Source organism: Meles meles, chromosome 5 (assembly GCF_922984935.1).
Source record: "Meles meles chromosome 5, mMelMel3.1 paternal haplotype, whole genome shotgun sequence".
Classification (NCBI taxonomy): Eukaryota; Metazoa; Chordata; class Mammalia; order Carnivora; family Mustelidae; genus Meles; species Meles meles.
Genome location: NC_060070.1, coordinates 30,058,999 through 30,081,521, shown reverse-complemented (window position 1 = coordinate 30,081,521; position 22,523 = coordinate 30,058,999). Strand labels below are relative to the sequence as shown.

The 22,523-nt window shown below is 34.0% G+C and overlaps 1 protein-coding gene across 3 annotated transcripts in view; it reads left to right on the top strand.

Moving 5' to 3' along the window:
• The window catches only part of GRIK2 (glutamate ionotropic receptor kainate type subunit 2), a 657,055-nt gene that overhangs the window by 615,729 nt on the left and 18,803 nt on the right, over window positions 1–22,523 (top strand). For all 3 annotated transcript variants that reach the window (XM_046006541.1, XM_046006542.1, XM_046006543.1), the window contains exon 15: window positions 10,237–10,462. In XM_046006541.1, coding sequence (XP_045862497.1) covers window positions 10,237–10,462 — 226 coding nt within the window. The remainder of the gene's footprint in view (window positions 1–10,236; window positions 10,463–22,523) is intronic.

Genomic DNA, 22,523 nt, shown 5'->3' with positions numbered 1-22,523 from the left:
CAGAAACAAAATTTCAAAGCACTATCCTTACATTAACATCTTAACAGTTCTAAAAATCTCTCTAAAATGCTCAGGAAAAGCATTGCATAAAACCATTAGTTATTTGAGATCTGCAAAGACCCAAATAATTTCAGGTTGCAAATTTAGAGTTCTGCCAGAAACCCAAACTAATATATCCTTAAATTTAAATCATTAGCTGTATGTTTAAAATATTCCAAGTATTTAAACCGAATGCTCTTTTTAAAGCACAAATCATTTGGCATCTGGGAATTTTTTTAAAAAGTGTTGTATTTCTTATTTTTTGTAAGTTTATTCTTGACAAGACTCTTTTCTTTTATGCTTTGTTGAAAACTATTATGAAAAGATAGTGCCTTATGAACTAGTTTTATTTGTTTTGTGCTGATGTAGCAAAAACCAAGTCAGCTTACAAACCTCAGCATTTTGATAAAATAAACACTGCTAAACGTTGACACCCTAAATCCATCCAATTTAACATAGAAGAAAAAGTGTCTTTAATGTGAGGCACAAAAACACAACAAAAAAGAAATTGATCTCTAGTGTTCAGAATGACAGGGTATATTGCTTGAGAAAATAAGATTCTATTTGGAAAATTTTAAATAAGCTTTTTCTCTGTAGTGCTTTGACTTTCCTTGCATTTCAAGAAATGTGTTTGAGTCAAGATTTCATTTATTTGCTCAACTTTATTTATCTAAATTATTATGTACAACACAACTGTAAGGATAATACTTAAGAATGTTTCTCATTTTTGTTAATCATCTTATTATGTAATTAAAATTCTTCTATAAAATCATGATCTTATAAATACTATCATCACTTTTCTCTTTACAAATCTATCTTCACTGGCAATTTTTTTTTTCTTATGAAGTAGCCTTAGTTCTCTCATCTGTGTAGTGAAGGAGTAAAATAAGATTTCTTTTTTCACTAATTGAATATTTATCTTATTTGGCTAACCTCTACCTGAACAGGAAAATTATGCTCTAATTTGTCATTATCTCAATGCTTTTCTTACAGAGAATTACATTGTTTATGCTTAGCTCATTATCTGACTTTCATTTTTCATATTTCTCTTAAATAATGCATTCTTTTGGAAAGTCTTTCCTCACCAGGTTGGTAGCAGTGATGCAGAGAGCCAAGCTATATCCCAATTCCTGAGACTTTCCTGGTGTTCTATGTAGGTGCTTACTTCTCTGTAGCCCCAAAGCTAGAAAACCTTCACAGACTGTACATTTTAGTTCAGCAGCTTAGTTCCCATCCATGATTTTATCTTGTCCCTTGATGATGGTCGGTAGCTACTTCATTGAATGAAACCAATCTTAAGCACACCAGGTTAGGCAAAACATCGTATATGGGGTTCTTTCAACATGTCCCATCTTTCACCTCTAATCTTTAGTTCACATTGCAACTTGGTATGTCCTTTCCTCTGAGCAAGTTTACAGGCAACTTTCACACTCAATATACAAATATTGTTAATTTCAGTTTGAATTACTTGCTTACTGACTTTAAATGAATTTTTATTCCTAATCTTTCATTTGTACAGCTTCCACCTATTGATTTTAACCTCAAAGATCTACAGTCTATTTTACTTTGAAAATGTTCAACAATTTTCTAATTTATTAAAAATAAATCTAGCAGAGACTTCTTGTTTTCTCCTTACACAGTACGTCTTAGAGTATCAATAAAATTCCACATGTGTTTAATTTTAATATTTTAAAATCAAAGGTCAAGCTAATTGCAGTGTTTTAAATCCTCTGTTATTCTACTTGAGATTCATCTTATTAGAAACTTTGTGTTATTAATTGTCTTTCTTTCTCTGGCTATGTAAACCTCTCTTTTCTCCTGGAACCGCCCCACTGACATTTAAACATGTTCAATCTCTTTAATCTTTGAAAGTCTTACTTAAACCAAAATATTCTTCTATCTACTGCCATGGATCTCCTATTCTTCAGAGTCCTACTTACTGATATATAAAAATATTTATAAAAATAAAAAATATATAAATAATCAGTAAATGTAAATATATAGTTTATCTTTGGATACACACACACATATATGTATTTACTGATTATTGTGGAGATCGTATATATATCAATATATATAGATAGACAGATAGATAGATAGATAGATAGATATAGTTTCTTTTTTGACACTTACTGGCTCCATTTAACTTTCATTAACTTTCTCCAAATCCTTCCTTAATCCACTTTTATGTGACTTCTAAATACTTGACTCCAAAATTATCTCTTGCTAAATAACTAAGGAACTTTCTCTTGCCAAGTCCAAGGAATACATTTTTTCCCCCCACAAATCACTACAAGTGATCATTCGTTCACTAAACATCTTCTTGCCTTGATTTCTGCAGCCCCACAATTTCCTTATTTTCTTCCTTTATCTTTGTTCACTTTTTTGTGTGTCTCATTTGCAGGCTCAGTTTTCTCTGCCAGCCACTGAAATTCAAAATTGCACTAAGTTTGATCCTAGAGTTCTTCTGTGATCTTCTTTCCTCATCTATCCACTACTTTGTCCAAGAGGACCAGAATCTGTATTTTCAGCCTTTACCTTTCTCCTGTGCTCCAAACTTAGATATCTAACTTCACATGGCAGACCTATTTAGATGTTTCTTAAATACCTCCAACCTACTAGGTATAATCTTTTCCCCCAACCTTGTTTGTTTGTTTGTTTGTTTTATCTTCAAATATTTATTTAAATTCTAGTTAGTTAACATACTGGGCAGTATTGGTTTCAGGAGTAGAATTTAGTGATTCATCACTTACATAGAACACCCAGTGCTCGTCACAAGTACCCTTCTTAATACCCATCACCCATCGAGCCCATCCCCCCACCAACTTCTCTTCATCAACCCTGCTTATTCTTTGTTGTTAAGAGTCTTTTACAGTTTGGGGCACCTGGGTTGATTAAGCATCCAAATCTTGATTTCAGGTCAGGTCATGATCTCAGGGTTGTAAGATCAAGCCCTGCATTGGGCTCTGTGCTTGGTGTGGAGCCTGCTTGGGATTCTCTCTTTCTCTCTCCTTCTGCCCCTTCCAACAACCCCCTTCTCTCTGTCTCTCTTCCTTTCTTAAGAAAAAAAAAAAAAAAAGACCCTCTATGGTTTGCCTCTTGCTTTCTTTCTTTTTCCCCTTCTCACATGGAGAATATATACCTTTTAATAACCTGTCTTTTATCTAAGCAATGAATCTGAATTTTAGAAGCATACAGAATGGGTTTTATTCTTTTGTTTTGTAGCACTGTTTTAGAAAGTATGAAGTTTATAACAAATCCCCCAACCTTGTTTTGATATTCTTTTCTTTCTTAGTTTAAACCAGAAACCAATTAATCACTCAATCTAAACCTTTTCTTACTACCTGTAGTTTAATAATGACCAAGCCCTAGCCATAACACACACACACACACACACACACACACACACACGTGCGCGCACATGTCCACACCTTGAAGTCTTAGTTTTCTCTTTATCTCCAACACCACTTCCCTTAGTGTAGTACTGTTTCCCACCTAGATTGTTGCTGTGTATTCCTAAGAGCTGTGGTGGGGGCATCATAGCCATCTGTATTTGTTAACTGGTCTTACCCAAAGGAAAAAGAAACTTTTAGTGTCTTCATGACAGGAATTGTTTTATAACTTAAAGTGCCCACATAAATTAAGCTCTTTTCTTCCCAGAGAGACTGCATGGTAGATGCACTTCTCTTCTTTGATGATTATATTTCAAGGATGGCACCTGGGTTCTTGAGAAAGATGGTCCTGAACTGTAAAGCTGATGAGAGGCTTTTAAAAAGATTTGCATTTGAAAGATGCAAAAGAAGAATTTACAATTACATATTTTCTAAAGTGAATAATCTAAGAAAAAGGGTAAAGGGACCTCAATGTTTGGACCATCTGGTTTCTGGAAAGGCCAGGATAGAAATGAGGTTAGGGGCCTGGACACAGGAAAAAACTCATCTAGAGCTGACAAAGCTGAAGGAAACAGTAAGGTCACCTTGGTCACCCCTTTCTCTGTCATCTTTCTAGTCATATATCTCTGTCATCTTCAGGTACCATGTTCTTTGACTCTATATGCCCCAGCCAAAGCATGCTTCCATCAAGTACGCCAGCCCATCAATTTCATGTCCAAAATGACATCCCTTAACTGCTTTTCCCTCTGTCTAGAAAGTTCTTCACTTTTCATTATGAACTTACATAGACTCAGCCTTTCTCAGTTCATGATCCTTCTTCAGGGCATTCTTTCCTTCTTTCTGTCTTTTTAACTTTTTCCTACTTCTCTGGAGATTTCTTTAACTTTGTTCAGATTTTACTTTCTAATATTTCACTTGAGGCTTTCATTTTTGATATGAGATTTTTAATATGTATTTGTTCCCCGAATGTGTTTTCTTTCAACTGAATCCATTTATTTATTTATTTATTTATTTATTTAATTTTCATCTGTGCAGTATCTTTTACCTCTCTGAAGGCATGTATACCTTTTTTTTTTTCCTTTATATTTCATATTAGAGGCTCCTTTCAAATATCTGGTTATCTTTGGTGTTTGATGATAAAGGCTCACTGGAAACTCTGGTAGCTTGCTCAAGGCTGAAAAACTATGAGCTTTGCTAGAGGGTGATGTGTTGGGTCATTTTGTTGGGAATCCAGGATATGTGTCTTTGCATAGAATCAATGTAGTGTAATGATTAGGAACATGAATTTGGTAGCTAGTTTGTCAATGTTTGATTCCTGGTGTTGCCACTAAGTAGCCACATGAATTTGGGCAAATTATTAACCTCTCTGTTTTCTATTTTCCTCATTTGAAGGATGGCTGAAAAGATACTTATCACCTAATAGAAATCTTGTAAAATTAAAATGACTTAATATTTATGTAATTTAGAAGGATGCTTCACACATGCTGAACTTTTGCTGTATTAACTGGTCATTATTATCTCTCTGGTGCAGTCTAGTTTTGCTTGAAAAAAAAAAAATCTTCCATTGTCTCTACTGGAGGAATTCTAAGGAGCAGGGCAGACACAGGGCTAACTGACCTCAACGTTGGGTGTAGACTCCAACTTATTTCTTCTGGTTTTAACATGGCCTGCCCTGGCTAATCTGTGTCCAGTGTGCTCTTGTTTTGTCTCCAGAGAATAAAACCTCTAGTCCTCTGCTTGGCTGGAATGGAGCAGTCACTATGCTGCTCAGAGAAAGAAGGGGAATCAAGCATCTAACTTTTTTTTAAAAGACATTCTTTCAATAAATTTTACTTTTGTTAGATCTTTGATCATTCTGGCTTTGAGAGAGATATAGAAATGCCAATTTCTCTAAGTTTTGTGGGCAGTAGAGGGTTCTAAATTTACTTGAGTTATAATTCATCTATCTTCTTTCCAGCTTCCAAAATTTTGTTTCCAGTTGTACATTTTCCCATTCTTCTTCATCTTGTGGTTTCTTACCATGGGAGAAACATGTACTCAGAGATGATATTCAACTTGACATTCTGTCACAGTTTTTGGTCTTTTTTTTTTTTTTTAAGAAAACTAACATAAAGCATTTAGTGGTATGCTTTGTTTTTAAAAAATAATAGAAATTATAAAAATATCTCACTATTACATAGTGTGCTTGCACATAGTGTCTTATTATATTTGTGCTTACACATAGTATCTTTTTATATTTTGTGATTTTTTTCAAAAAACACTAAGAAGTTGGCAAAGATATTTGACTATTATGCAAACTGAAATTCAAAGATATTAAGTGGCTTGCATAAGAACATAGATTCCATTAATAAGAGATATACAGCTAGTGATCATTACTTCTGACTCAGCCTACATTATTCAGATAGATCTATAAATTACTTAAGTAATAGGTGACCAACTATTTCTGAATGGTCAGGTTTATAGAGAAAAAAAAGCATCCTAAACTTCATATTCAGGCTATGAGTTTGTTCTGATACTTTGTTCAAATACTTTGTAAATTTCTTATCTTCTTTAAATTTGAGGGTTTCCATCAAATTCATGTTGTGCAGACCTTTTGTTTTTAAACCTGATACTTTAGATTCTCTTCACTACTATATGTAATAGAAGTAATAAGATTGTCAGAAAATGCTAAAGATTAGTCCACCTTTTCAACTTTCTGTAGAAATAGGAAAGAATTGAATATCATCTCCCTGCCCCACGCATACAGAGTCACAGAGGCAGTGACGATTTTTAATAATATCTCTTAATAGCCATAAATGGGAGGTGCAAACAAGTGACTGTGCTAAATTGGAAATTGAGGTCAAGAATGGCAACAAATCAAGCAAACAAGCCACATAGAATTTGTGTGACCAGCAGATAGTCAGTATCTCTAAATTGAAATATTTCTTATTTGGATTTTTAAAATTTTATTAGGAGAAATAAAACAATTTGGGTGACTTTTCTATCTACACCTATTTAACAGTTTTAGGAATAATAGAAATATTTATAGCTTCTGCAGGTAGGAAAGATGAGTAAAGTTGTACAAAAATCATTGACAACAGGGGAGCCTGGGTGGCTCAGTGGGTTAAAGCCTCTGCCTTCTGCTCGGGTCATGATCCCGGGGTCCTGGGATAGGGCCCCACATCTGCTCGGGTCATGATCCTGGGGTCCTGGGATAGGGCCCCACATCGGACTCTCTGCTCAGCGGTGAGCCTGCTTCCTCCTCTTTCTCCCTGCCTGCCTCTCTGACTACTTGTAATCTCTATCTATCAAATAAATAAGTAAAATCTTTTAAAAAAATCATACACAACAGATTTCTGAAAGTCTGAAGTAACTCAGTAGGAGATACTTGTGTAGCAATGGATTATTCAAAATGATTATTTTCAAAATTAGTATCAATAGTAATTCAAGGAAGTACTCATAGAAATAAAATATCAGTGCAGCAAAGCTTCAAAGAATTTTATATGCAAATGCATTTTGTAAAATCCTTATTTCAATTAAAGGTCATAGGTAAGATATTTCTAATGTAAAATAATTCTACATTCACATTAATTTAAAATTAAACTATATATATCAGTAATAGATAGCTTGGGATTAGTTTTTAATTTCTTGATTTTCAGTTGTTAAAAAGTTGGATCTGTTTACATAACAACATTAATAATGAATATGTTATACTGTTAAAAATGTAATTCTATTCTTTAAAATTTCCTGTGATAGTCTTTAAAACAGAAAATGCTACTTCTAATATAAAATTTTTATAATACATAATATTATGAAATTCTAATATATAACAAAATATTATAAAAAAGAAAGACATAATTATGTATTATTTTACAAGTATATAGGCATATGTAAATGATTAGTGCCATTGTAAATATTCTGTTCCCTCCCTCTTTGAGACAAAAATACTAATGTTCAAGTTTTATTAAATTAACTTTTATCAATGAATAGAATGTGTTATCAGAAATTGGAAATCATGTAACTAAAGCAATAAAACATCGATTGTTAATGCTCTTATAGCTGAAACAAAAGAGAGAATTTCGGCAATTTATGGTCAATACAAGTAAAAATAACTTCTTGTACACTTTTTGTACGCTTTCTTTTCTCTCTGCTTGGTTTTGGCCTCGGAGAGTATGCCCATGTTATGATACCACTCTATCACTCTCTGTTAAAGAGTTACATTTTGTATTGTCAACTGATGAGTATGCAGTTTTGATAACATACATTATTAGAATTATTATTTATGAGATTTTGTATCTACTATCAAAAACTAAATCAAAAACTATGTGCAATTTAATTTTTTATATAAAATCTCAATCTGCAGGTGAGCTTTAATTTTAATTTTATTTTGTATTTAGGCCTCTCTTAATGCAAAGCCTTAGGAGACAAGTTCTGTACCTTTGAAAGGAAGTGAATTTATTCTGGCTATCCTCATTATGTTACTGATTTGGAAAGTCAAATGCATCTGTGCAAACTCTCACTATCAGTTTTAACTATTCCAATAAGGATTTCATCATAACCTTAAATATTCCTTTCATTTTTCTTATTTCCAACATACGATTATTTTACTTTAAAATAATTGACATGCCACCATAGTTTCTCATATTTGTAATCCTATCAATTTTATTCAAGATGTTCTAGCTGCTATCTTTTAAACTTCAAGCTGTTGGCCTTTAGTATGCTTTAGTGTTTTTAGTATGCTTTAGTGCTTTTTTTTTTTAATTTTTTTTTAAATTAAAATAGAGTTTATTAGCTTTTAATATAAACATGAGGAAGAAAAACCACATAAGTTGTAGCATTCTTTTCAAAATAAAACTGCAATCAATACTTGAATCTCCAAGCTCTGAACTCCATAAACAATGCTTTTTGAGGTGGTAGATTGTAATATTTTATATACTGTTATTTATCATCATTTGTATGTCTGTCCTTTAAAAATGACGGAACCTGCAGCACTCAATATAATAATGAAGACTTGCTATATGGAGAAAGTATTCCTGACCCAGAAATGCTATGTTTACAGGCAAAATTCCTAGGATTACATTTGAGAAGGTAGGAGAAAGATTTCACATAGTTAAGAACACTTTTTTTTTTTTAACATTTCAAGTTTAAGTGACATCATTACCAATCTCCTAAAAGATTGGTTACTTAACTCCCTGCCCTTTAAAGCCTGAGGTGAGGGTTCCTCTTAAACAGCAGGACTCGAAATGAGACCCCCCTCCAGCCAGGTTACCAGGTAGGCTAGAGGAGCTGTTCCAGATCACCTACTTTCAGATGACTACTATTAGAGTCCAGTTCCTTTTGGTTTGTTACATGTGAATTATCACTGCTCTTCATACTCTTTACAAATGTAGGAAAAAGAAATTCTGGTGACCAAAGCAGGTAAGCAGCGCAGCCCTGCAAAGAACGATTTTAAAAAGGGGAGGGCGCATCTATGAAGGTACAAGGCATCCCTCTAGTCTTAGTGCATTTTTAAGCTTTGATACCTGTGGAAGGATGAATGCCACACAGTGATAAAACACCATTTGAAAGTTTAATTATTTCTTGTAAACCTACCCAGTTTTGTAAATCCTAAATACTAGGCTTTTCATTTTAATTCCTTTGTTTCAGCCAATGTGTGCCATCTTCAAGAGAACAAAGGTTTGCATTTCTACCCTCTCTTAGCCCTAATGCTGTACTTGTTTTTAGAAGGCACTCATTTTACATTTAGGTTTTTCCTCCCAGTACGTATAAGGTTTTTCTTTTATCGTCAGTGGAACAGTGTCTGCATTTTTCAAAGTATTATTGTGCACCTGCCTTCTGGTGGAAGAAGTGGTAATATCCCATTTATGACCTAGCACATGTAAGACTAAATACATGCTTAAGGTGTAGAAAGATTGCCTATTTATTTGAAACAGTTTTAACTTTTTATGCCAGTGCAATGAATATAGTGAATATCGTCCTTGTGTTTATAGCTTCATTTTTGTTTGTTTGTTTGTTTGTTTTTTGTATTTGTGTAAGAATTTAACTAGGGTTAGGATTTACAGATGAGCTTTTCATAAGTAGATGTTAACCTTTTCCATAGTTATGTTTTACCAGTGCCTTCTGAACAAAACCAATTTCTTTCCTTCACGAATGAAATCGTAGTGAAGCCTTATCGAGGATTTTCAGATGGACATAAGATCTATTCAATTTTATTGGTCCAGGAATCTTTAGTTAGTAGATCTGACTGGTAGATTTCTTATTGTCCTGAGTCAGGCTAAAAGAGGTTCTGTGGTGTCCAGAATGTGTCCCAGTGGAAATTTTTATTTGTAACAAATTGCTTTTATTTGTTCAGCTTATATCTTTGTGTATATTTGGAGCATAATGTGACATTGGTCTTATAGTCACCATGCAGGGAAAAACAAAAACAAACAAAAACTCAAGCTTTTGCATTGTCAGTTGTTGTCCAGTGTCTATGTCTTCCAAATTTGATGTTAACAGTTATGGTGAAAGATAAAATTATACACCTGAGATACGCATGTGAAATACAAGCAAAAAATTCCTCCTATTAACATTGATATGCTCTTTTTTATTGCCTTCTACGATTTACCAGCTGTGCATTTTTAACATAAGTTACTTTTGATATGTTTGCTAAACAATTCAGTGTTAAACCTGGACATATGAGATGAGGAATTGTGTAGATATTACTATTATTAGTAAGACAATTAGAGAAGTATGAGTAAATGAAATACAGTCAATTCCATCTAAATATTGTAGGATCACATGAAAACTAAGAAATATCTTTCTTACCTATTTTATTTTTCCCTAGAAATCAAAAATATCTACATATGACAAAATGTGGGCATTTATGAGTAGCAGGAGGCAGTCAGTACTCGTCAAAAGTAACGAAGAAGGAATCCAGAGAGTCCTCACCTCTGATTATGCTTTCCTAATGGAGTCCACAACCATTGAGTTTGTTACCCAGCGGAACTGTAACCTGACACAGATTGGCGGCCTCATAGACTCCAAAGGTTATGGCGTTGGCACCCCCATGGGTAGGTTTTATGTCAGTCACTGGTTCTTTGTTCATTAATCTTAGTCGCTGTGAGAAAGGAAAACAGTGCCTCCAAATGCCATTAGGAATTCTGTTTTTAACAAATCTATCTTGTTATGTTCTGTTACGGTACAAAACCAGGAAGCAATTTGGACATCTGCTTCTAAACAGGTAAGTAACAGAAGAAAAATTTATTTCTACCAAAATGGTCAGCAGACATGTCTGCGTATCACTGTAGAAAAACCCATATCAATGTAAAAGAATTTAAATGTAAATTCCACATTTAAAAAATATTTTATGTTTTTATTTTTTTTCCATTTTATTTATTTTTTCAGCGTAACAGTATTCATTCTTTTTGCACAACACCCAGTGCTCCATGCAAAACGTGCCCTCCCCATTACCCACCACCTGTTCCCCCAACCTCCCACCCCTGAAAAAAATATATATTGGAAAGCCCCAGGGAAACTACTAAAGTTATTTTTTAAAAGAAGTATAATTGATATGCTAAGAGAAGAGACAAAATAAAGCCATGCTCTTCCAATTAAAAAAAAAATATATATATATTTTATGAATAAAAGCTTTTGCATTTTATTTTTTCAGATTTGCAGTTTATGATATAGTATTTGAAAGTTAATATAGTATAATACTGAGTACAGTATTAGAAAGTTAATGAAAAGAATGGGCCACAAATGGTTCATTAATTTCTGTGGATATTTATTTTCCTGTTTTATATTAGAGAAGATATTTGTTTTATTTAAGAGAAATAGCAGGCTGTTTACCAGTAACATATCTAGAATATTTGACACCAGGATTAATTATTTTTAACAACCTTTTCTTTCATATGGCAAAGTTATTTTCAATGATAATCATGAAATGAAATAAAGTATAAAAAAAGAAGTAAAAAGATAAAGGATAATAATTGCCAGAAGAGACAATGAAAATTCTGATTTACTGAAGTTCATCTATGTGTATAATGTATATGAATATGTCCATGTATATACATATTTATGACAAATGTATTCATATATAACATTACAGTTCACAGGTACACACATGTACATGTGGTGGGCATAATAATGGCTCCCCCAAAATGTCTACAACCTAATCCCCAAAACATGTGAATATGTTACCTTATATGACAAAAGGTACTTTGCAAATGTGATTAAGGTAAGGATCTCGAGTTGGGGAGACTACCCTGGTTTAACTAGGTGGGTCCTTATAAGAAAGAGAAACAAGTTAAGGAAGTCACAGTTAAGGAAGCATGATGATGGAAGAAGTGAAAGGAAGAATATCTTAATCCATTTGGACACCTATACCAAAATACCAGAGATGGGGTGGCACATAAACAACAGAAATTTATTTTTCACAGTTTTGTAAACTGGAAGTCCATGATCTGAGTGCCAGCTGACTCCTTGTCGTAAGACTTGCTTCTTGTTTAATAGACAACCATCTTCTCACTGTGTCCTCACATGGCAGAATGGTCAGGGATCTCTCCGGAGTCCCCCTTTTTTTTTTTTAAATATATTTTTTTAATATTTTATTTATTCGACAGAGAGAAATCACAATGAGGCACAGAGGCAGGCAGAGAGAGAGGAGGAAGCAGGCTCCCTGCGGAGCAGAGAAGATCCCAGGACCCTGGGATCATGACCCGAGCCGAAGGCAGAGGCTTTAACCCACTGAGCCACCCAGGCGCCCCTGGAGTCCCTTTTATAAAAGCACTAATCTCATTCATGAGGGCACCATCTAATGACTAATTGGGCCCCACCCCCAAATACCATCATATTGAAGATTAGGTTTCAGTATAGGAATTTGGATGGTCACAAACATTCAGACCATGGTATTGGGGAGTTGACAGGAAAAAGAAACTGAGAGAGATTTGAAAATGCTACCTGCTGAACTGAACATGGAGGAAAGGGCCACAAGCCAAGGAATGCAGATGACCTCTTGAAGTTAGTTTAGAATGCAAGGAAACAAATTATTTCCTAGAGGTTGAAGAAGGAATGCAGCCTTGCAGACATATCATTTTTAGAACTTCTGACCTTCAAAACTATCAGATAATTTATTTGTATTTTTTTAAGCCACTAAATTTGTGGTGTTTTTTTTTTTTTTAAGATTTTATTTCTTTATTAGAGAGAGTGAGCATGTGCACACTCACAGGAGTGGGGGGAAGGGCAGAGAGAGAGGGAGCAGCAGGTTCCCTGCTGAGCAGGGAGACAGGGTAGGGCTCAGTCCCAGGACCCCAGGATCATGACCTGAGCCCAAGGCACATGCTTAACCAACTGAGCCATCCAGGTGTTCTGAGATGATTTGTTATAACAGAAACAGGAAACTATATAAAAGAAAAAAAAAACATATTAACATGTTTTAATTACATCAATGTGTTTTTTGAAATGAAGGGGAAAACAGCTATTCACTGGCCCATCACAGTAAGTACTAATAACATTATAATTTTTCTGAGTCTTGACTTCTGCAAATTTTTTATTGACTGGTCACAACTGATCTTCATGTATTCTTATTTAATAAATAGCATGGCCATATTTACTTGTTAATTTAGCTTTACTCATAAATTTAATTAGTTTTAATTGTGAAAAATTTCTTTCAAATGAACATATATACAATAGTTAAAAAGTTAGGCATAGATTTGTGGAAATCTAATTCCATGAACAATTCCAGAAATGACAATACTATAAATGTCTTTGTTTCTTTGAGATCATTTCTAGCAGCTTTCAAATGTCTGGAAAATCAAAAACTTTTCCACCATAATGACTTCACCAAAAATTTTCTGCACTAAATTTTACTATATCTGGTAAAGTTTTCTCAAATTTTATCATTAGTTCAAAGTAATTTGGACTGGTTTTGAGAGAGCTTTGAGACACTAGCTCCTATTATACTGCATATTGCCATATATATTTTTTGAAGGTTTTATTTATTCATTTGAGAGAGAGACAGAGAGAGCACAAGCAGAGAGAGAGGGAGAAATAGATTCTCCACTGAGCTGGGAGCCCAACATGGGGCTCAATCCTAGGACCTAGAGATCATGACCTGAGCAAAGGCAGATGCTTAACCATCTGAACCACCCAGATGCCCCAACATATTTCTATATTTATATTGTAGACCCAAATAATGATTCCACAGTCACTGTAGAAGTGAAAACAAGCAAACAAAAAAAATCCACAAAACCTTGGATTCTTATTCCCAGTTATGCAAGTGTAGCTGAGATCACCTGTTGGGGAGGTGGTTAAACAATATAAAGGACATTCTCCAAATTAGTTTCCAAGTGGAATACAATGTTTTATGAAAGATTATGAAATTAAATGTATGTTAATTCAAAGCTTAATAAAAGTTGTGTTATTAAAACTCAACAGTAATAATTTAGAACTTAGATGTACAGAAGATATTTTTGAGGTGGAATATTTTTATTTTTGACATGTTTGCCTCGCTAGTGTGTGTAATAGTGGATGTTATTGTTGTTTTTAAATTCTGCACACAACATGAACACCTTTATTGCCTGAACCAGGGAAAAAGCTCCCAAACAAAGCCTTGTTGTTGTTGTTATTCCAATGTATGTATTAATTCAGAAGTTTTATAATTAACTCTAATATATGATAAATATTTATTCATGGTTGAGTATTCTTAATTATTACTTGAGGAGTAAAGTTTTTTGTTAATGGAGTGCTCCAACTGTGGCATTCGCCATGGTTAGGTCTGGTATGATTCTTTCCCTCAGTAAGAATTGCATAATGAACTCAAAAACTTCATGAGTTCATGTACCATTTATTTGGAATTTGTGATGAGTGACATTTTTTCAAGTATACTTATTTATGAATTGGAGTATAAGCAAATTTATATTTAAGACTATAGACTGATAATGTGCTATTAGAAAGTATCACCATTTGCAACAATCTTGCAATTCTCTATAGGGTATTATGCTAAGTGAAGTAAGTCAGGCAGAGAAAAACAAATACTGTGTGATTTCACTTATATGTGGAATCAAAAAAACAAAATGAAGAAGGAAAACAAAACAGAAACAGACTTATAGATACACAAAACAAACATACAAAAAGAAGTTTTCAGTCACACCCTACCCCTGACACATCTTTACTAAAAGATAGAGGCTTATTAATAAAATATAAAACAATTAAAAATATTGATATATATATAAGGTATATTTTTAATGTACTTTTTAAATTGAGGAAAATACCAGGCATAGTACCTAGAATTTCTATTTCCTCTAATTTTAAGCTTATCTTATACATAAGATGGAAAAAAAAAAAACACAAATTAAACTATAAGCCTTAGGATGTAGATTTTTTTTCCGGTATCTTTTCAACTTAGCTGATCAGATCAACTTTTGTCCTTCTGAAGAAACCTGAGTTATTGTGGAAAATATTCATTGATATTGGCAAGAGCAATGCATGAGATATGTTGCATTATATATCTAAGTGGAATGAATCATTTTTTGTAGTGTATGGATTAATGGGGAATAGTAGTATATTATTGTTTTCATCAAAGTAAATTTTTTTTATAAAGATTTTTTATTTATTTATTTGACAGAGAGAGAGATCACAAGTAGGCAGAGAGGCAGAGAGAGAGAGAGGAGGAAGCAGGCTCCCTGCAGAGCAGAGAGCCCGATGTGGGGCTCGATCCCAGGACCCTGAGATCATGACCTGAGCCGAAGGCATCGGCTTAATCCACTGAGCCACCCAGGTGCCCCAGTAAATTTTTTTTAAATAAGGCAATAGCATATGATAAATTTCCACCTTTTGTAAGGACATTCTTGGAATTTGAATGTAAAATTATCAGTACATAGGAATAAAAGTTTTAAAAATCTGAAAAATTACTATGATACAGAAAAATGATAGACCAAGACTATTTTAGCACATTCTTCTTTATTTTCACTGCCAAATATTAATTTAAATTTAGTAAACTCTCAATATCACGAAAGGTTATTTAATTCATGTAGCATATATTTTATTTTTATCCTAACTCTGAATGAGATAAATTTGAAAACAATAATGTAAAGAAATAATAGTCAAATCAGTCACCTGGAAGTATCGCAATATATATCTTGTTTTTCTTATTCAGAGAACTTGTCATTACTTTGACATGATAACATTAAGTTCTTTAACAAATTATATTTTATTCATTCATAACATGGCATAAAATCAAAATTACTTTTTTTTTAATTTTTTTTAAAGATTTTTTTTTATTTATTTATTTGACAGAGAGAGAGATCACAAGTAGGCAGAGAGGCAGGCAGAGAGAGAGAGGAGGAAGCAGGCTCCCCGTGGAGCAGAGAGCCCGATGCGGGGCTCGATCCCAGGACCCTGAGATCATGACCTGAGCCGAAGGCAGCGGCTTAATCCACTGAGCCACCCAGGCGCCCCTCAAAATTACTTTTGAGACTCAGTCTGTTATGACTGAGTCTTAAATATAACTTCACCAAAGAAGTATAATCTAGAAAGAGGCATCTCATACTTCACTTCCTTAAATACTTGACTTCTGAGGAAAAGAGTCCAGGCAGTAATTTATGATTTGCTCTATCATTACCTCTACTGGAAATATGGCTTTGTGAATTATTTATATTTATTTATATATATTTAAATATAAATATTTTTATTTATTTATTTATTTATTAGTAAACACAAGGACACGTAACTCTAGTACTTGAATGAGAATCTGACTTGCCATAAACTTTCAACCAATATCATAATCTGTATTTTTCAATGAGTTAATTTGTGTCGTTGTTGTTCAAGCATATTGAAGATTATTTGTAATACAACATATTTACTTAGTTTCAAAATTTTGTTTAATCACAAACAAAAAAAATGTGTTCAGGTGTGAAAAAAGTATTATTTGAGGCTCTTGTTCTTTTGCAGTAAGAGTTAATGAGATAAATATATTCACAGCAGAGGACTATGGGCTCAAGTTCTGTGAATTCAGATCAGTACCAGAAATTCCCCAAGATTTTGAGTTTGTATCCTGCAGGAGCCATAGTCCATAGTGAAAATTTCATCTTTACTAATACTGTAAATGTGATTAAAGAGAAAAATCCTTTTGCTTTTATTGTTCAGATTGTCAGATATTGTCATGGAGGCACATGTGGTTAAGTGGAGAAGATTAAAATGGAAAATACTTTGTCTTTTTTGGAGTGGGAAATCAGAAATATGTAAAAAATTGTGTGTATTTTCCTTAACCCCCCAAAAGCCCATGTAGTTTCTTGTTAGCCTTCTAGGCCTCCTCCAGCATGACTCATCTAGGGGCCTGCCATCACCATTCATCATTCTGAGTATGATGAGAACTGCCCAAAGCGTGTTGTGAAATCGCTGAATGACTCCAATATAAGCTATTTAATTAAAGAAGCTCTGTTTACACAAAAATAACTTTAGTGGAGCAATCAACAATGATGTGAAGATAAATGCTAAATAAGCATAAGCTGGCTTAATTAAGCTTGGGGTGACATTATATCCCTTTCCGTTTTCCTGACTGCAGCAGTGTTATTTCAATGTGATATGTACTGTATCGTAGATTTTTGAAGCTGTAGGTGTTCTTACTCTTAACGGAACTTCCTATTTCATTTAAAAGAATTTGAAAAAAAGAAAAAAGAACCCTAGATGAGGTAAAGCATAAAAGCAAATCACTGCCGTTTTCATTAGGGAATATTTAAAATGTGTGAGCAGTTGCAGTCTCTTGCCTTTTAATTCACCATAGGTAATAATCTATTTATCTGAAAAGGGAGCATTTCTGCTTAATGGCATTTTCTATTGCATTACCTCCCTTCTTACTGCCCAGACTAAAAGCCTTCTTGGCTTCTCTCTTTCGAATGGTGAGTGCACATTGCACTTTGAGGACTAGGCTGACTCAGTGGTCCATGAGCTGGTAGAAAAGCAAGTCTAGAAAAAATCCATTATGCCAGTTGGGGTTATTTTACTTTGCTATGTTCAATTTGGTAGAAATATTGTAAAGTGACTGAAGGGTGTCATTAAAACTATTTCTATTTTTAACAACAAGCTAGTGGCATGCTTCATTCGCTAGTTCCTCATCACTTTAATAACATATGAAATATGTGTCAGCTGACAGGGGGATAGAGGGATTGTGTTCATTTTCTATGCATACTGTTGATGCTAAAAATATTCTATAATATCATTTGTTCCCATTTTACTTGTTGGGTTAAATCAATAGTAATTTTCATGCAGTCAGTATAGTTATTTCTGTAAATGAAATGCAAATTAACTTAGTTAAATCATAATTATACAACCTACTGACATATGTAATACATGAAGAATATAAAGCAGAAATATAAAAATGAAGTAGAGATTAATGTAAAGTGGATATATTTATAGTGATTTTTGATACTAAGGTAAGACTTAAAAATAATTTTTTAAAAGATTTATTTATTTATTTTTGAAGGAGAAAGAGAGTAGAGAGGGGCAAAAGGAGAGAATCTTTCTGCAAACTCCCTGCTGAGCAGGGAGCCCAATGCAGGACTTGATCCCACAACCTATGAGATCATGACCTAGGTCAAAACTAGAATCAGATGCTTAATGACTGAGCCACCCAGGCACCCCTAAAGATAATTTTATCACACACAAAATTATTATATATATTTTATTTCTGTTGTATTTACTTATTTAATTATAAATGTTAGGATATATTCTTATTTCATAATAGGATTTTTAAGTTACCTTTATAAACTGTTCTATAACATTTTATGTTAATGAATACAAAATAGTAGTAGTCCTATGAATGATTCTCAAGTAACATTAATCTCCTTATAATGTTCTTATACATAATTAGCCTAAAGTAAAAAATGTTGTGATAGGTTGTATTATTGAACTCTTTATGGTAGAAGTAGACTACCTTGACATGTGAACAATGTGAAATTTCTTTCTTCACTTCCCTCTTCTAATGTTAAATCCATGATATCTCACTGCTTCTTTATTTCTTATTCTTTGATGAAGTGAGAGATATAGAATTGGTACTAGGGGAGGCATGTTGTTTGTTTAAGGCAAATGCCAATGTTTATAAAAATAGAAATCAGTATGAGAAGCATGTTTTTTCCCTGTTTTGCTCACCATCCATTTCTAGAATTCCCAATTCATCACATAATAAGTACTGTAATATTCATCATTATAGATGCATAAAATAGCTGGCCTTCAGTTCTTCAGCTTTACTGAAATGAATGAATACATTTGTCTTCATTAGTTGAACATAATGCACAAAAATTGATGCAAATTATTCATCTTTCTGCAGGTCAAACCTTCCATTAAAATGCATTCTATTTTTTCATTGCATAAGCAGCATAATTTTAATGTTGGTGAAGTGATTTTGCAAGGCTAAATCAAGATCTAATAATTTTCAGATCACGAATTAAACAAAAAAAAGTCAAATTTTACTTGTATAAGTTGTATATCACCTGGCATATTGTTAAAGTCTAGATTTCATGTCACTGAAAACAGGTGAGAGTCTCAGTAAACTATGCCTGCTCCACAGACATCCTCAACAGACCCCACGTGCTAGAATCTAGGAGGCTTCCAGGGGGAATTTGATGATTTATAAGCACCAGTGTGAGCCATCCTCATTAATATTGTAAATGCTGACCAAATGGTGCCCAACCAATAAGTGGATAATTTTTATGAAACCAGAGTTAGTTCTGATAGGTTTTATGTGCAAGATCATTTCATTCATTTAGTTGGCGTCTTATTCTGATTAGTCCAAGGTCATGGGTTCAAACTCTAGTATGGGTTAGTTAACCAGACTGACTATGCCAGATTGTTATCCTTTGGTTAATAGGACTAAGTAAGATCAAAGTCAAAGCACGGAGGTGAAATGTGTAAATATTAAATTCCAAAGATGACTGCCTTGCATCTGCTGGCTCTCATGTGAAAGGCGTTTTCTTTGCATGCTATATAGAATGTGTGCACTTTTAGTCAGATGACTTATGTACAAATCCTCATTTCACCTGAGTGTTGCTGGTGTCTTGGTTGAAGTTACTGAGTCTCTCTAAGACTCAGCATCCTTATCTATAAATGGAAGAATCACGTCTACACAATTGGGGTGAAATAAGGATTAACCATATTATATTTATAGTATTTGTATCAGAAAACATGTACCACAGAGAATTACTAAGGATGTATCTGTGGTTTTTAAGTAATTTGTATCGTACTTTTATACCCTCTATTCTCTATATATCCAATGTGTGTGTGGTTTTTTGTTGTTGTTTTTGTTGCAGTGAAAACTCAAGGATAGGACTCATGTGGGCATTGTCCATCATTTTATGCCTGGAATCTAGCACCCGTGCTACGTGGTATTTATGAGGGTCATATAGTAAAGAAACAACAAACAAACAAACAACAACAACAACAAAAACACATGATTCTGACATGGTCCTTGCCCCCAGGGCATTCATATCATCATCTAGAAAGGAAAGAAGTATGGAAAAACATTAGAATATGATGCACCAAATGTTGTTTTAGAATATTTGCAATGTGTTATGGCACCAAAGAGGGATCCTGTGTATATCTATGGTACTCAAGAAAAAGTGTGCAAATATAGGGAAGAGTGAGCAGACGTTTATCTGAATTAGGGGAAGTTCAGCCAGAAAATTGGAGGAAGTGTGAAAACGGGGCTCTCCAGGCAATGGGAGGTACAACTAGTGTGTATTGCAGTTTAGCTATAAGTAGAAGAGGTAAAATCAGAGAGGAAGCCTGTGATAGATTGAAGAAGCGGGTTGCATGACACATTTAGGAGTGGATATTTTATTCTATAGCTCTGAAAGAGCTATACCACTGAACCACTGAAAAATTTTAAAAAAGGAAATGATGTTCCTAGATTTCCAGTGTGGAAAGATTGCAAGGTATCATGGAGAATGGATCACTTTTATCTGTCACTTACTATTCTGTGATTAAAATGTTGGTAATTAGATTTCAAGATAAGATTACTCTTCTATTTCTGTGATTCTCATTAATGGACTTCTTATAGTCCTATCAAACTGAAGACTTTTGATGGGAGATCTTCAAAAGAAAATGCAAAGAGGGAGACAGTAACCAATTTAGCTATTATCTAACAGGAAGTGTGAAATGGGTCCCATGAAAGTGTTTAGCTGCTACATATATTAAATGCTTCATTTGAAATAAATATAATATAATTATCACATATAGATTAAAGATCTAAACATAGTTTGGATTCATAAGAAATACTAAAGATAACATTGCAAACATAAATGACCAATTATTTAGTAATTAATACATTCCTTCATTTATGCATGTGTTTACTTAACAAATATGGTGTTCTTACTCTGTCAGGTGTTATACCTGTCCTTATGAAATTTATAGGTTGGGGGCACCTGGGTGACTCAGTGGGTTAAGCCTCTGCCTTCGGCTCAGGTCATGATCTTAGGGTCCTGGGATCGGGCCCCGCATCGGGCTCTCTGTTCAGCGGGGAGCCTGCTTCCTCCTCTCTCTCTGCCTGCCTCTCTGCCTACTTGTGATCTCTCTCTGTCGAATAAATAAATAAAATCTTAAGAAAAAAGAAAGTTATAGCTTGTTAGGGTCAATGGGTATTAAACAATCACAGAAGTTATTTTTTAGTTACAAACAGAAACAAGTTCTAAGAGAAAATGAACAATGATGCTGTGATACTGTATAAGAACATTATTGATTCAATAAAAACATAAATCTGCAGATACAGCAATATAAAATTAAATCTGAAATGTAAATGTAAAATTTGTCCTAGGACTTCTTAAAAACAAATATGGGAGGGAAAGTGTCCTTTGAGGCAATAAAACCCAAATTCTACTGAGGCAAAAGCTCTAAGAGAGTGTGATTTGGTTCTTTCTTTATTGGAAGATTTTATCATGGAAAGAATGGTAAAAAGAGATACAGCTCTAAAAGCACCTGAAATTTATTGTGCATTTATGGCAACCTTGCACTCATCTCAGCATAGGAAGCAGGGAGCCATTTTGTAAAATTTAACATTGCCAGCAGCACAATAATTTAAGAATGGAAGTTGAGGCTTCCAGCAGACACCCTCAAATCTTTTGGGCTAACCAGTCTTTTACTTATTAAAGCACTGACCAAAGGAAACTGATGACTGGTGATTAAATGCAAGGACTGCATAAGAATTTGTAAACTTCTCTGTTGCCCTAACTTATGGGTTTTTGGCAACTTGTAAAAAAAAAATTTTTTTTAACATAATAGTCCTGTTCTGTCAGTATGGACTACATTTTTATTTTATTATTTTTAAAAGATTTATTTATTTGTTTATTTGACAGACAGAGATCACAAGCAGGCAGAGAGGTAGGCAGAGAGAGAGGTGGAAGCAGGCTCCCCATGGAGCAGAGAGCCCGATGCGGGGCTCGATCCCAGGACCCTGAGATCATGACCTGAGCCGAAGGCAGAGGCTTTAACCCACTGAGCCACCCAGGTGCCCCAGGACTACATTTTTAAATATGCAAAGAAAATCTCATTGTGAGCAAGAATATAAAGGAACCAATAATTGGAGATTGCATAGTGAAAATCAAAAGGCTAAATTCAGCTCTACGAGGTATTTGGCATATCCTGCAAGATTTTTTCAAAAAATGATTTATTTGCCAATATTTTAATGTAGAGAATTTTAGGCAACATGGTTCATGTGTTCTCACAAAAAATGAAATAAAATATCTGGTAGCCCTGTGTTGAAATTTTTAAAGTGGAACTGAAGGTTATCCACTGTGGATGTTATAATTTTTCAGATATTTTTGTCTAAAGTGCTTCTTCATTCATTTGTGGCTATCTGTCTGTCCCTTAAGCATTTGAGGATTGACTTTTAGGTACAAGAGTACGTGTTATAATAGACATATTTACAATTTCCTCAGTAGTTCTCCAATCAATCTTAGAGTCCTCTTGCAAAAATACACACCTTCCTCAGAGGCAGCTTCTCTCATTGCTGCTCAGTGCTCTCAGGGTTCCTCGCTTGCCAGCATATGGATTGAAGCTGCGTTGGGGTCTGGGCAAAACACAAGCTGTATCTATCTAGCTAGTGGCTGTTCACCTCATTGGAGCTAAGCGCATGGCTATTCATGT